The sequence below is a fragment of the Rissa tridactyla genome, chromosome 17 (assembly GCF_028500815.1).
Source record: "Rissa tridactyla isolate bRisTri1 chromosome 17, bRisTri1.patW.cur.20221130, whole genome shotgun sequence".
NCBI classification, from domain to species: Eukaryota; Metazoa; Chordata; class Aves; order Charadriiformes; family Laridae; genus Rissa; species Rissa tridactyla.
In genome coordinates this window covers 435,374-451,086 of record NC_071482.1, presented here as the reverse complement: position 1 = coordinate 451,086, position 15,713 = coordinate 435,374, and the positions used below count along the sequence as shown (strand labels likewise).

The following is a 15,713-nucleotide window of genomic DNA, read 5'->3' as shown; positions in this document are numbered from 1 at the left end:
CCAGCCCCGTCGGCCGGGGAGGGGGATGCGGGAGAAGGGGCTGGTGGGGAAGGGGACGCGGCGGCGGCGGCTGCTCCGGCGGGGAGAGGGGTGGGAAACGCAGCCGTCGAGGGGCTGCAGCCCCGCAATTAAGGGCAGGGCAGTGGCGCAGGAGCCGCGTTGGGGCCTTTTACTACTTCCTACCATCCAGCGCGCTAAAACGGGATCCTCCGGCCCCATAAAGTCATTAAAGTGAATGGGCGCTGGGAGGTACCGCTGGGGTGAGAGCGGGTAGAACTGGACGAGCTCTGGCTTCAGACCCCCCCTGGCTGAGCCCGGTGGGAGGGGAGGGAGCCGGGAACCCCGACCGGGGCTCATGGGGGGCCCGCATCCTCGCCGGGGACGCTTGCAGGGGTGCCCGGGGGGGTGCTCGTGGGGATGCTCCCAATGACCCTTTGGCGCATCCCGTCCCCAAGAGCTGCTTTGAACCCCGGCAGCGCTGGCCGGCGCTGGGCTGCCCCCTTGCCTTTCTTTTGGGGGGAAATGGGGTGAGCTGAGGCCTGCCCCTCCGTGTCGCCCCGCTTCGGGGGCACTGCGGTCCCCGGGCAGCGCTGACCTTGCCGGGGGGGGGGATGCCGGGGCGGCGATGACTCTGCAGATCGCGCTGGACGGAAAAAGCAGCGGCTCCTCGTCCGCCTCTGGCTGCAGGGACCTTTATTAGGAAGGAGCTATAAATTTGCTCGCGCCGATATAAATGTACGGCAGGGAGGTTGGTGCCAACCGCGAGGCTCGCGCCGAAAGCGCGGCTGATACTTGGCAGCACGCGGAGTCCCGTCCCGTCGGGAAGATCATCCGGAGATATCTATATACTGTAGGCGATACGAGGCGCTGGCTAAAAATACCCTCCCCCCAACTCATGTGTACGTTTGGAGAGGGTAATCGTTTCTCTGAGTGGCGTTGAGCGCGCGGGGAGAGAGCGAGAGGGAGCGAAGCGAGCCCTGACACAGGCGCTGGATGCGCTGCTTTCAGATATGTCCTGCTCCCTGTAATAACAAACACCGAGCCGTGGTGCTGGGTTTTTTTTTTTTTTCTGATCCCTGTTATAATAAGCTCAGATGTTGGATGACATTTTTCCCGGTGACTCACGTAGTAAAATTAACCTTGAACTATTTACATATTCAATCGCCGCCCTCCCTCCTCCTCCTCCTCCTCCTCCCCTCCCCGCGAGCGTGTGTACATTACAGGAATTCTGGCTCCGTATCAGTTTTTGTTTTGCTGATGAGAAAAAAAAAAAAAAAAGAGAGAGAGAGAAAAAAATTCCCCCGCCTGGAGTACACATCTACTTGAGGGAAAGAACACGCAGTCCTGGCCTTTGGAAATTGGCAGGCGGCGTGCTGTTCCCGCGCTGATAAGAGGTACTGTAAATAAAACTGTACGGCAGCGCCTGCTGTAAAATGCCCCGCGTCTGTACTCATTGTTCTGACAGCTCCGGCTTTTTTTGGGTCCGCTGTTTTGGTACACGCTGTGCTTCCTTATGTAAGCCAGCGCGCCCGGCTCCTCCCGGCGTTCGCCCTGTTTATTTTCGCCTGGCCAAGGAATTTTTTCTGTCCCCCCGCTCCCGGCCAGATGCCGGCCGCCTTTGCCCTTCCTGGCCGCGGCCCTGCAGGGCTGCTCTGCGCGCTCGGGGGGCACCACCAGCACCCACCTGCCCACGCGAAATGGGGGCGAAAAAGGCAAACCCCGCCTTTGGCACAACCCCGGCGTGTGCCAGCCCCCCAGCCCAGCCTGATCTCGGGGGGAGGACCTGTTGCTGCCGTGTCCTCGCAGATATCCAGACTTGGGGGCGGTGGGGCTCGGGAGAGCATCGAGTGGCGATGGAGAGCCATTGCCTTGGCAACTGCCAGCTGCGCATCGCCTGTGCTGGGCGGAGGGTGGCCGTGCCCTGTCGCTCCCCATCCCCTCGTTGCTCCCCATCCCCTTGCTGCTCCCCATCCCGACGCCGCTCCAGCAGCTTCCGCCATCCCAGGTGGTCTCGGAGCCCTTTACCCTACGCTCCTCTCCCTGCCGCGGGTACCACCAGCAGCATCCGCACGGTGCTCCGCAGCCCCCAGAGCATCCCTTTCGGCACGTGTGGGCTGAGCCGCCCCCCCCGCCCTCCTCGTGTCCCCCCCCAGAGCCCTTTCATTTTTTGGCGTATTTATCCCTTTGCGAGCGGCCATGTGGCCCGTGCACACTCGGGTTGTTTTGAATGCAAACTTGACATCACGGCGAGGGCGGCGGAGAACAACATATGCACAGTAAACAGGCAGACTGTCGTATTGATTAACAGATGAGACCTCTATTATCGATCAACACTTGGCGAGAAAATTTATCACTTTTAATTTCGCCGCTGCCAAATATTTCTGCCTGCGAGCCAGCCGTTACCGAGACAATTTAAAGGCGAAGGAATTCTCTTTTTAATGCATCCCGTGTTACCCCTCCCTCTCTCCCCGTCGCTGTTTCTGTGCGCCTTTCTCCAAATCCCGTCTTGTTGGGGTGGGGGGGGGGGCAGGAATGGGGCAGGAGATGCTGCTGGGACCCCTGGAAATGGGTGGCAAAGGCTGCTCCGTCACGCAACAGCTGAATCAAACCTCGAAATCTAAGAAATGGGTCCGCAGCTTTGTCCCGGCAGCGACGCTTCGGACGTGGTGTGTATCGTTAATCTGCTTTTATCTGGAAGTTACTTATCTGCTGCCGGGCATCCTGTTTTTTTCCTCGCCCGAACCAGCAGCACATGTTGATAGTGATTTTCTAAGAATTCCCCCCAATACCGCATCTCTCTCTCTGATAGTCGAAGACGCCTGCGAGCTTCGCACTCAATCGCGGCGTCTCAGCCGTGTCTCTGGCCAGACGCATCCCTCGGGTACCGCCCCCGGGTACCATCCCCGGGTACCGGCAGCAGCGCCTGCCACGGGAATGGGCAGGAAACCAATTACAATTAGATCGGTTACAATGCTAATGAAACGTATTGATGTTTAATGATTTAAAAAAAAAAAAAAACCAAAACCACCACCCAAATATTTAATTTCTTGCTGGCCAGCAACTCTTCGTTGTGCGTTGTGCTGTTATGTGGAATGGGGACCACAGGGTTGAGCAAGGCGCTGCTTTCCGTGGCTGAGCGGGGGATGTAGAACACAAAACCCCACCGTGTCCCAGGTCCTGCGGGTGGAACGATGCCGGCAGCAACGTCCCTGGAATAACCCTCCTCTCCCCTCTCTCTCCCCAGCGGGCGCCAAGGCCCTGGTCTGCGATCAGTGCGGCGCCCAGTTCTCGAAGGAAGACGCCCTGGAGACGCACAGGCAGACGCACACCGGTACGTGGCCCCCCTTTCCCTTCCCCTTCCCTCCTCGGCGAGGCGCGGTGGGGATAGATATCTGGGCTGCCTTTGGGACCTTTCGCCCCACCGAGAGATTAACCCTTTGCGGTTCCCGCTTCCGACCTGCCCGGGTCCGTTTCTTGGCTTTAATTTGGCTCAGGTAAGTCGGCTGTGTTTTCTGCTGGGCTCCAAACTGGAAATGGCTTTGTTCTTGTGTTGGTAATGCCTGTGTGGCGGTTGCAAGGGCGTTTGCTGCTGACTTCTCTGCTTCTGGTTTTGCTGGGCTCGTAGCGGGGATGTTGGCGGAAGGAGGAGCACGACCTAAGCGCCGCTCACCCGTGTTTTCTCAAGCCATGTGCACCAAAATTTGACCAACACGCTGGCACTTGGCTGCCGTTTCAGGTTTAAGAGAAGCTTCCCAAGGGTTAAATACCCTTGTCAGGAGTGTTTGGATGCTCGGGAGCCCAGGAGCGATGAGCTACGAATCGTTTGCAGACCCCAGCCTATGCTGGTAGTTGCGTTCCCATCTTTCAAGGTGTTTATAGGGATAATTGCGTTGCGTCTGGAGCTCTGGGCAGGTTTTGTTGCGCTGCGAGTCCCTGCGGACAGTCAGACGGCGCAGTGGGTGTGCGCGTCGGAAGGGATGCTCAGGGACCTGGGACACAGGGAGGGGGCTTTGGGGAGGGAAGGACCAGCTGTGCCCAGAAGACCTCATTCCCTGGTGCTCAGACACGTTTAAAACCCCAACCAGAGAAGCGGCCATGGGCGAGCCATGGCACTCGGGCAATTAACTTGGCATCTTGGCACCGGTGCTCGGCAGGAGCGAAGGGTCCCCAGCTCCTCTGCCACTGAAACAGGGGCGCAAGGCAGCGCTTTGCACCGCACCGTGGCGTTGGTTATTGCTGGGCGTTGACACGTGCACCCGGGGAGCGATGGCGCAGCAAACGCGCGGTGATTTCTTCCCTCTGCCAGCGACGCGCCGGCCCTTCCCGAGCAGCTCTCGGCACTTGGCCCCCGCCGCGCTTCGCCTCTTGCGCCTCCAGCCCGCGGGCAGCACAAGGAGCCCTTTATGCACCTCCCCAAAGCCACCTTGCCCGGGGACGGTTTGCTCCGGGGCTCGGGGGAATTCGCAGCTGGACCGTCCCGGGTGGAGCCTTTCAAACCCCCAAAACCCCGGCTGGGGCAGGGAAACGCGCCCGCTCCTCCCCGCGCTATATTGGGAGCAGTCTGACCGAGCACAGGCTCCTCTTTCAGTGCCGAAAACCCTGCGAAATGCCACAAATGGCCGCGTTTGCTCTGGGAGGCGGCAGGGCTGGCAGGGAGAGCCCGGCCGGCTTCACGCCGGGGTTGGAGGACGGATGCGAGTGCTGCGTCACGGGGCAGGAATAGCTGCGGCCGTCACCCGAGCTGGGAGCCACGCGCTGGCCAAGCTCATAAATTGTAAAGTAATTGCCCTCCTTATCCCGAGTCCTGCGGCGGGAGGCCGGGATTTACCAATCCACAGTCCTTTTAAAGCGGGTGGTGCGGCAGGTTGAGGAGGAGGAGGAGACAAGGAAGGACGACGCTTGTGCTGGGGCAGCCGAGGGACAGACCCTGCTCAGAGATGAGCAACCCGAGCCCGGGCAGGGAGGTGAAGGTGGCCGAGCAAACCGTGTCTGGCTCCCAAATTCCATGTGTTTCCCAGATGTCTTGAGCGTCCCGGGGCGGTCGGTGGGAGCCCGGCTCCCCCCGGTACCCGGGGCTCCATCACCCCGGGTGTGACATCGGGAGCGGGCGCCTGACGATGCCTGTCCCCAAAACCATCCTGCAGATGCGGAGCTGAGCACAGACACGGTTTCTCTGCCGACCTTGACACCTCTGCGGGGATTAAAGGCCCTTCGGTGGCCGCAGCGCGGGGGCTGGATGGGGCCAAAGCTCAAAGGGCGGCCGGGCAGCAGCGCGGGGACGCGGTGACCCGGGCGCAGCGGGTTTGTCATCGCCAGCTGTAAACACCGAAATGAATCGCTTCCTCTCCTCGGGTGGCACGCAGAGAGCCCGGCCCTGGCACGGACAGCATCCCTCCCCTGCCTCGCTATAATTAACCCCCTTCCCAAATAACGGCATCTCCCAGAAAGGATTTTTTTGGGGGCGTCCTCCCTTCACCCTTAGCAGCAGGTTGGTTGGTGAAAGACCTTCCAGCTTTCCATGTAAAAAATAGCCCTTTTTGGTAAATGTGCGGGTGGGTTCATTCAAGGGTGGCATCAAAAACTGCGCGGGGTGTGTCTGGCACAGGCTGACCAAATGCGCCCGCTTTGCTCAAAACCGCGGTGTTTAGGGGCGGATGCGGGACCCGTCTGCAAGACGTCGCTGCTTCTGCGGGTGGCCTGCAGCTGGAGAGCTTTTCTGCAGGGGGTGGCCGAGACGAAGGACTTGTGGTGTTCCTTCCCAGCACGTGGGGCTGTTTCTCAGGAGCACGGTCAGCATCCGGGACGCCCCTTTATCTCACTTTTTTTTCCCCCGTTCCCCTCGCTGCTCCCCCAAACGACGCCGCAAAGCACGAAGCCAGCCCTGGCGTACGTGTGCTGCGCCGAGCAGCGCCCGGCTCTAACAGCAGAACACCTACGCCCTGCTTTCAGACACAAGGTAAAAAAAATACTAATAAATGAAGGAAAAAATAGTTTCTGCTTGTAAACACGGAGCTGGCTGCGCGCTGCCAACGGCCCCATGGGCTCGGGGCTGCGACGCCCTCTCCGGGCGTCCGCTGTCCTTGGCCCCCGTCCCGCGGCAATAGGAAAAGCAGCAACTGTTTTGGCTCATCTTCCAGCAGTGTGAGCTCAGAGAGCCTGGAAAATTCCTTACCCTTCTCCTAAAATGTAGAGGAAAAAGCGAAATGCACTGAGGAGGCAGCCCGAGTGCCCCCCAGCCAGCGCCGCCGGGGCTCGGGACGCTCGCGCCGCCGGGGTTCGTGCTAATGGGGCTCGGGCTCGCCGCCCGCTTTTATAAATATCAGAGGTGACTCGTCTCGGGTGTCCTCCCGTGTGCCAGGGCAATTAACGCGCGCGAGCATGTGCGCCCTGGGCAGCCGGCGGCGGTCCGCGGGCCAGCACGCATTTACTCCTGACCCAGTTTCACCTGGGCATGCTCGGCGCCTAATATAGACTGTATGTTCTTCGGCACGTAGTTGGCTCTTTGATTTGTGGGGTCGGCATGCCCCCGGCCGCTCCACGGAGGATGCGCCGGAGCCTTTGCCCACATCCCCTGCCTGCATCCCTCACCTGCATCCCTCACCCGCGTCCCCTGCCTGCATCCCTCACCCGCGTCCCCTGCCTGCATCCCTCACCTGCATCCCTCACCCGCGTCCCCTGCCTGCATCCCTCACCCGCATCCCTCCCCTCCGTCCCCTGCCTGCATCCCTCACCCGCATCCCTCCCCTCCGTCCCCTGCCTGCATCCCTCACCCGCATCCCTCCTCTCCGTCCCCTGCCTGCATCCCTCACCCGCATCCCTTCTCTCCGTCCCCTGCCTGCATCCCTCACCCGCATCCCTCCTCTCCGTCCCCTGCCTGCATCCCTCACCCGCATCCCTCCTCTCCGTCCCCTGCCTGCATCCCTCACCCGCATCCCTCCTCTCCGTCCCCTGCCTGCATCCCTCACCCGCATCCCTCCTCTCCGTCCCCTGCCTGCATCCCTCACCCGCATCCCCTGCCCACATCCCTCCTCTCCGTCCCCTGCCTGTATCCCTCACCCGCATCCCCTGCCCACATCCCTCCTCTCCGTCCCCTGCCTGCATCCCTCACCCGCATCCCTCCCCTCCATCCCCTGCCCGCATCCCTCACCCGCATCCCCTGCCCGCATCCCTCCTCTCCGTCCCCTGCCTGCATCCCTCACCCGCATCCCTCCTCTCCGTCCCCTGCCTGCATCCCTCACCCGCATCCCTCCTCTCCGTCCCCTGCCTGCATCCCTCACCCGCATCCCTCCTCTCCGTCCCCTGCCTGCATCCCTCACCCGCATCCCTCCTCTCCGTCCCCTGCCTGCATCCCTCACCCGCATCCCCTGCCCGCATCCCTCCTCTCCGTCCCCTGCCTGTATCCCTCACCCGCATCCCCTGCCCGCATCCCTCCTCTCCGTCCCCTGCCTGCATCCCTCACCCGCATCCCTCCTCTCCGTCCCCTGCCTGCATCCCTCACCCACATCCCTCCTCTCCGTCCCCTGCCTGCATCCCTCACCCGCATCCCTCCCCTCCATCCCCTGCCTGCATCCCTCACCTGCATCCCCTGCCCACATCCCTCCTCTCCGTCCCCTGCCTGCATCCCTGCCCACATCCCTCCTCTCCGTCCCCTGCCTGCATCCCTCACCCGCATCCCCTGCCTGCATCCCTCCTCTCCATCCCCTGCCTGCATCCCTCACCCGCATCCCCTGCCCGCATCCCTCCTCTCCGTCCCCTGCCTGCATCCCTTACCCCTCCCCTCCATCCTCTGCCTGCATCCCTCACCCGCATCCCTCCTCTCCGTCCCCTGCCTGCATCCCTCACCCGCATCCCCTGCCTGCATCCCTCCCCTCCGTCCCCTGCCTGCATCCCTGCCCACATCCCTCGCCTTCCCCGGCTGGCGATGCCAACACCAGGACGCAAGTAGGAGAAAAGAATTAATAAAACCAACGTGTTACTGAAAATTGAAAAGCTATAAATCTTCCCCCCTGCCTTTTTTTTTCCTTTTTTTTTTTTTTTTTTTTGCTGGGATGTTGGTAGCGTTTTGATTTAATAGTTGGCCAAACACAAGGGTCTATTTTATTCAGAGTTTACAGGCCTCAGGGCTGTTATTCCTCCAAATTTAATAGCATTGAAATTGCAGGGTTGGCGATAATTTGCCTATCACTTTCTGCTCTCCCATTGATGTTTATTGTCAGCGGGATGGAATCTCAATCCGATTCACTTAGATAACATGTCTGTTAAACATTTAGATAATTGTGCCATCATTAACTTGTCACATTATTTTAGAGATTCAAAACAGTCGTGCGGTATAAGCGGAGGTACAAAGGGAGAAAAATCCGGCGCAGGAGAGCAGGGACCCGGGAGGAGGCGGTGGGATGCCCCCGCGGCTGCTCGGGAAGCTCGGCCTTCCTCCGCCTCAGCGGGGCTTTATCCGCCCTTTTTGCCCCCCAAAAAAGTATTCTGCTCCTGTTCTAAAGGCACACTGAGGTACAGAGTGATTTTTTTTTTTTCCACTTTTTTTAACTATTGTTATTTTTTAAATGCCAGAGCGCCTGGCTTGGCATGTAGCATCCCAGCAGCCCTGCTCTTGGCTGGGGCGGGCTGCGGGGAGTCGTGGGAGCCTGGGGGGATGCAGGGGGCACCGCGCCGGAGCTGCGCTGGCACACGGGCATGCCTTGTCTCTCTCTCTTCTTGGCAAATTTACGTTTAGTCCAATTAATTACGTGTTTGTCTCCTCTCCCTTCTTTTGCTTCGCTTTCTCTGCCTCAAAATGGTACCCGCCTAAAAAACACCAGCGGCGCTACAGGCGTCACGCCGCTGATTGCCGTGTTGGGAATGCAGGTTTGTGAGCGAGCAGCACAGAACGTGCAACTTTGGTGACATGGGCCATAAATTCTGTGGAGACATAAATTCCGGTTGCCGTGGGCTCGGCGTGGCGCCGTGGCCGGGCCGGCTCTGCGCCGGGATGCTCCGGGCTTGCCTCGGCACTGGCACTTGCCGCCAGCAGCCGTCCCTGTATCTGCCGTGTCCCTGCTCCGGTGGCTCGGCCTCGCGGGATGCGATTCCTGCCCCTCTGGCTGCATCCCTCCCCCGGCTCGGCCGGAGCGGTGCCCGGTGCCCATCTGCAAGTGCCAGGCACTTCCTTACCGAAGCCGGCCCCGCGTCTCCCCCCGGCTGCCCCGACTTTCTATTACCGTTTCACAGGGCTCCTGAGAGTTTTCAGAGAGCGGCTCGATGAGGCTTCTGGGGGAAATACCGCCGGATAGCATTTTTCTCCGTAGCTAGAGATAATGCACTGCAGTATTAAGTACGCGTAGAGGTAATTATCCCTCCCGTGCTTGCCTCGGCTCCCCGGGCCCGGCTCGGGGAGGACGCGCGGGCGATGCGGCCCAGACAACACTTGGCGGGTTTTCCGTCGGAGGCGAGCGCGAGGTTCCGATGCTGGGCTGCGGGAGCGCTCCGCAGCGCGCCGCCGGCCCCCGACGCACCGGTGGGAGGCTGCGAGCGTGGCCGCGGAGCTGAGATGGGCTTTGGTTCGGGCACGAGGATGACGGTTCCTATGGAGGAGGCGGGAGTGATGCCAGCTCCGCGATGCGCCAGAATGGAGAAAACCGGTGCTGGGTTCAAACCGAGCTTAGGAAACAGAAGCGGTTGCGGTTTGCATGTGGAGGGTGCAAAGACTGTTCCTGGCACCTTCCAGCGCCGGCAGTGCCCAGCGGGAATCCTCAGCCAACCTGGGAAAACTGGATTTGGGGTGGGGGAGCTGCTGCCAGAGGCACCTCCGGGGTTTGTGGCTTCAGCAGCAGCTGGAAATGCAAAATGCCGGCAGTAAAGACACTTTTGTGACCGCTGTGACATTTTTGGGTAGAGGCGTCCGACTGGAGCCCGACGTGCCATGCACAGGCGCGGCAGCTTTTGCGCAGCATCGCCTGCAAATGGATGTGTAAAAACCGTGGAAAAAATACTCCGCGCTTGATTTTGGCTGCTCGAGAGGGAGCGGGACTCGCTCTCGCCAGTCTCGGGCCGGGGCAGAACCAAAGGGAAGCGATGAGCCGAGGACGGGCGGAACCGAGCAATCCCAATGCATCCAGAAAGCGAAGCCGTGAGTGTTTTAAATACTCTCGCGGCCAGGTTCATTTGCAAAAAGGACTGAAAACGGTGCAAGTGGAGGGAAGGAGGAGGCCTGTGTTCAGCTGGAGCCCGCGGCCGCTCCGGTGCTTCCCAGCTCGTGGCCCGGGTGCTCTTCCAACACCAGTTGGTGTTTTCAATGGAGAGTGGCTCTTGCAAATGCTTATTTTGATAAACACGAGGGCAGGGACAGCCGCGCTTCCCATTGGAAGCCTCCATCACTTGGCAGCGTCATTCCTGGTGCAAGGGCCTGTCCCGTATCCGCTGGCTTCACCGCCGGCTACCTCCGAGTGCGCCAGGAGCTCGCGGCGCAGGGTGGTCAGCATCGCCGCCTCAGCCCCGGCCCGTCTGGGTGGGCGCTGGGGGTGCGGGACAGAGCCCCTTTGTCTGGCAGTAATGTCCTGTGACAGCGCCTGAAACCCGAATCCCGCCGCGCATTCCCGAGGCCGGGAATCTCCCCACCTCCCGCCCCGCCGCTTCTCCCACCCTGGCAGCGGGCAGTGGGGAAAATTCCCGGTGCTGCGAGGCCGGGCTTCGGGCGATGGGCGGATTTGCCGAAAACGAGCCAGGAGCTGGGAACGCCGCGTGTCCGCGTCCCAGCCAGCGGCCAATGGCCGGCCTTTAATTTTCCTGTGCAAATACTATTTAAAGCGCGATGAGAAAAGCCCTCTCGCTAAGCTACGGAGAAATCTTTCTTGTCCTTTAATTCTAGATGAAGGGGATTAGTGTGAACATATTTAACCTCTGACCCGTGGACAAAAGCATTATCAAATTTAGTTGCCGAGTGGCTCCCCATTTAACCGAACCACTGCCGTATCTCAGCAATTTATTTTTTTTCTTCCCTCCCTTGAAGGCTTTAAGGTCCATTGTTGAGCGCGGGGGGACCTGGCCGCCCTCCTCTGCCCGCCTTCGGGGGTTTGTCAGAGGGACACGGAAACCGGTGGTGTACGGTCACGGCCAGAACCCGCGGGGGCTTCCAAAACCCAGCGATTCCCCCAAAAAGGCAGAGTTTGCCGCAGGTCGGGCTGCTTTCTCCCTGTTTTCTGGGCGCCGGCCGTGCCATGGCTCGTGGAGGATGCTCGGCCATTGCTGCGGAGCGCAGGGGATGCCTCTCCCGGTCCTTCGGCTCCGGAGCGGGAGGGAAGAGGCTGCGGGGCGCTGTGAAGGAGGGACGGGGGCGGGCGAGGGGGCGGCCGGGGTCTCCTGGTCCGGCGCAGGAATGCTGAGAGGGGCCTCCCGTCCGCAGCCGGTGTCCGTTTACAGTGCATCTCTCATAAACCCGGCGGCGGGGGCGAGGGCAGGGGGACCGGCCCTCCTGGTATGTGATTGATTATCTGGTATTTATGCCATTGAGGACTTTTCAGCGGCTCGGGGTCAGGGGGTCATCTCGTGTGTCTTGCTGCAAATCCGCTTCCTTTTGTACAGTGCGGGCTGGGTGAGCAGACACACAAAAACAGCTTTTTCTTTTCCTTGGGAAAAAGGGGAGGGGGGCGGGCTGGTGTCAATGAATTTTTTTTTTCAGCCTTTCCTGAATAGTGTCCTTTTTAATTCCAAAGAACTTTTAATTAAAAGTAGCAGGAAAGTTCATCTCGACAAGGTTTAACTTACCTTAGCAGCTACTTTTGTCCCCCCGGGATTCGCGTCTCCCCGCTTTACAAAAAAAAAAACCCACAAGAAACGGGGGGGAGGCCGCTCTCGGTACCGTTTCGCCTCTCCCCAGGTTTACCGAGAGGGCCTTTTCATCTTTTCTCTTTTTTTTTTTTTTTTTTTTAATGGTGGGGGTGCAGGAATAATAAGTGGACGCTGCGATTCCCGGCTTTGTGCCTCGCGGCCGCCGGTCGCCCCACTGGCCGTGCTCGGCCGGGGGTGGCCGCCCGCGCCGCCAAAAGGGTCCTTTCATCGGTGTTTCCTCGGCGTCTCCATGGGCTGGGGGATGCCAGAGTGGTGCCACCCTGGGCGGGAGACCCAGGAGCGGGTGGGCGATGGGCGGGCGATGGTGATGCCGACGGCGGTGGTGATGCTGGTGACCCGTGGGGTGGGATGTCACAGCCAAGAGGCAAGCGCAGGGGCACCACGGAGGGCAGGACACAGCACCGCTGGCTAAGGGACATCGTCTGCTGTCCCCAGAAACCCTCCTGGCAGGGAAAAACACGCGCCCGCCCTGAGGTGCTTGTTGGAAAACACCCACGGGGGAGGCTGTTTGGCCAAAAAGAGACGGGGGCAGCCCTCGGTGGGCCAGAAACGCCGGCCAGGGCTTCGGCTCCTCGCCGGAGCTGGTTGTTTAACAACAGAGCAGTTCCTAACGCGGGAGTTTAACCGTCACTGGCAAAGCAACGGGGAAAATGCGTTCGGTTTTTGACAGAAAGTTAAATTATTTCTTCAGCTGGTTTCACTCCAAATTCTGATTGGGAAGAGGAAATCTGGGAAGCCGCCGCAGTGGCGACGAGTAAGCGAGTAGATGGCAGCTCCCCTTCTGATTGCAGTTTGCCTCCGGCTGCCCCCGGGAGAAAGAGTCCATCCCCAGGATGGATCCGGGATTCTCCAGGATGGAGAGCACTGGGACAGGCTCAGGGGGAATGTCACTGAGGGGAGATGCTGCGCGTAGATACCAACCAGATTAGTGCATTTTGGTAAAGAGATGTTTGTTTTCCTGGAAAAGAGGGTGGCTTTTCCATCTCTACCTTCGGGGGTTGAAGGAGCGGAACACCGGATTTTGCCGAGGATGATCGGGAGCGATGGGTTTTGATGCACGAGGCTCGCTCGTCCCTCCACACTGGGTTTGGTGGCGCCGGCGTCCCCGAGCATCATCCCCTCTGCCGGCGCAACGCCGGCTCTGGGGCACGCTCGGTGGCTGCAGAGGGAAATCACGTCCCCCTGCTCATACGCGCTTCTCCCCTTCCCGAGAAAAGTTTTTTCTGTCTCTGCGCTTGCCGTTTTTCACATTTGTGTTAAGGCCGAGTCGCTGTCGCTGGCTCTTTGGAGGATGTAAACCGAGACCGTTCACAAGGGTGCGATGTCGCCCAGCTCCCCCGGCTCGGCTGCGGGGCCGGACGGGGCTCGAAGGCGGCGTTTGTCCCCCAGCCGAGGCATGGAGTGGCCTTTGGTGACATCCCCCGTCTCCCATCGGCTTTGTTGGGTGGCAACGGGGCACAAATGCCGCCATCCTGCACCCTCCCATCTGCCGGGCATCAAGTTCTGGTGTTACGGGGTGTCCCAGCACCATGAACCCGTTGGCACCAAAATGCCCAACGGTGCTGAAAAGGGAAGGTTTGTCCCCGATGACGGGCTCCATTTTTGGCCGCCTGAACGTTTGTAATATGTGTTGCTCTCTTTTGGTAGATATTCAGTAGAATGAAAAGGCTGTAGGGGATGTCTTTGTGAGGAAGGCATTCCTCCAGCTCCAACCGGAAGGCTTGGGGGTTGGCAGACGTCTTCAAACAGCCGTTTGACCTAAACCAATAGAAATTAGGCTCGAAAGCGCAGCGCACCGTAGGTGCGAGGCCTCCGCAGCGCATTCCCAGGCTCGCGTGGTGCTGGGAGCTTGGGAAGCTCTCGCCTCCCCCAGCTGGGGGGTGGAAATGCAGTAAGACGGGGTTTGCCCCTGAAAAGTTTGTCTGATTTTCGTTTCCGAGCGCGAGGTTTGGGCGCCGCTGGGTTTCCTCGGGGGGAGGACCCGCCGGTGCTCTGCCACCGCGGGTCTGGGTGATGCTGAGCATCCTTCCAGCGCCCGGGGACCGCCTTCAGGGGGGGCAGGATGCAGCCGGGGGGCCAAGGCGTCTCTTCCCGGGGCGAAGGGCTGGCGCAGGAGATGCACGGGGGGCGCTTGTCCCCTGTGCGGGGGACAGGAGCACGCCTGGCCCCGTGCTGTCCCCGGGGGAGCATCCCTGGCAGGAGCCGCCCGCACCCCTTGGCTCGCGGGCAGGTCCCTGTGCGCAGGCTCAGCATCCCCCCCCAGGGATGGGGCACGTCGTGGTCCTCCTCGTCAGCCGATGCCCCCCCCAAAACCCCATCCCTCAATTGACCCCCTGTCTTGCCCGGCGGCCGCCTGGCAGCGCCTCAGCCAGCAGTGCGGGTCCAGCTGCCGCCGTGATTGACGCAAAGCCAGTCTATAAATAAAGTCTTTCTCTCCTCTCATAAAGACTTTGCGGTTTAGTTTGCTTTCAAGGTCAAGATCAGACCTTTCTAAATAAACACATATCAAAGGATCATTAGCGGAGCAGCACTGTTAAATTGAGATATTAACTTCTGTCAGCCGCGCGTTTCCTTTTTGTTCTGTAACTCGCGACTGCGGCGGGTTTTTATTATTTTGGCCCTAGGCGGTAGCATCTGGCTTCTGTAGAGACTGTAAAAATTAAAAAGCAACACAAATCATTGCGAGAGAAAAGCAGTAAATTCAATGATAAGAATTTAAAATTAAAATGTTTCGGCGCTTTTATATTCCGCGAAACATGAAACGAATGAGTTGTGTGCCTGTTGCCATAAAGCCGCCGCCGCTAATAGTCGCTGGGCTCTTTCCCTCCCCGCTCGCGCTCCCTCGTAATCGTTCTCGCCTGAGCGACGGCAGAAAAGCGCAGTGAAGGGAGGCGATGATGATGATGGTGGTGGTGACGGTGATGGAGAGGCAGGGCGGCGGGGAAGGTGCCACCGGGGGGAGCGAAGGGCCCCCCGAAAGGCAGGCGAGAAGGGGATGCTCTCGCCCCGCCGCGCTCAAAGGGAGAGGGAGAGGTCGAGCGGGGAGGGTGTGACTAATGCGCCGGGTCACCGGGATGCGGGACCGCATTGTCCCCCGCGTCCAGATGGCCCCCGGAATAAATCACCCCCCATGCCGGAGCCGGGGCTCGACGCCGGGATGCAGAGCATCCTCCTCCCTGCGCATCCTCGCCGGGTGGGGAGCTGCCCCGCGCCTCGCTGCAGGAGCACAAAGTGAAGCCCGTAGGTTTGGGGGGGGGGTGTGACGCCCTGTGCCTGCAGGGTCGGTGTCGTACAGCTGCTCTGAAACGCGGGGGTTCTCCGCGGCGCTGGGGGGACGTGCCCTGCCCGCTTGTTGCTGCCCGGGCAGCCGCATCCAGCCCCGGAGGGAAAACCCGCAGCAGAAGAGTCGGCGGCACCGGCCGCTTTTTAAGAATTAATTTCCCGTAGTCGGTTAAAGTTGGGAAGAAAGCTGCGCTATCTCCGAGTAAATAATAACAATCAAACAAATGCCCCCCTGGGAGAAGTTGCCTTCCATAAAGACGTTAATTAGCGCACAAGCCGAGCCGGGGAGTCCGGAGGCAGCCCTTGAAACCGGGATGATTTGGTGACTCCGGCACGAAATGTGTGTGTTTATTGCTGGGCGGTTGTTTTCCCCCTCTCTCTACCTAAGCGCGACGGCCGCGGGGGCTGTTGGCTCCCACCGAGCCACCCAACAGCACCTTTGTTCCGCGGCTGCACCAGAGCCGCTGCCGCCGCTGCTGTCCTGGCGTGACACCCTTAAAAACCCCGTCCTCGGGGTTGCGTCCACGTGTGCGCATCCGGGCGTCGTGTATCCTGACAGCGGCGCGCAGGGACGGGCTCCTCCGCACCGC

The 15,713-nt window shown here is 60.2% G+C and overlaps 1 protein-coding gene across 3 annotated transcripts in view; it reads left to right on the top strand.

The window, feature by feature from the left end:
- Positions 1 to 15,713, top strand: part of ZBTB16 (zinc finger and BTB domain containing 16) — a 61,444-nt gene that overhangs the window by 34,924 nt on the left and 10,807 nt on the right. For all 3 annotated transcript variants that reach the window (XM_054223128.1, XM_054223126.1, XM_054223127.1), the window contains exon 4: positions 3,245 to 3,331. In XM_054223128.1, coding sequence (XP_054079103.1) covers positions 3,245 to 3,331 — 87 coding nt within the window. The remainder of the gene's footprint in view (positions 1 to 3,244; positions 3,332 to 15,713) is intronic.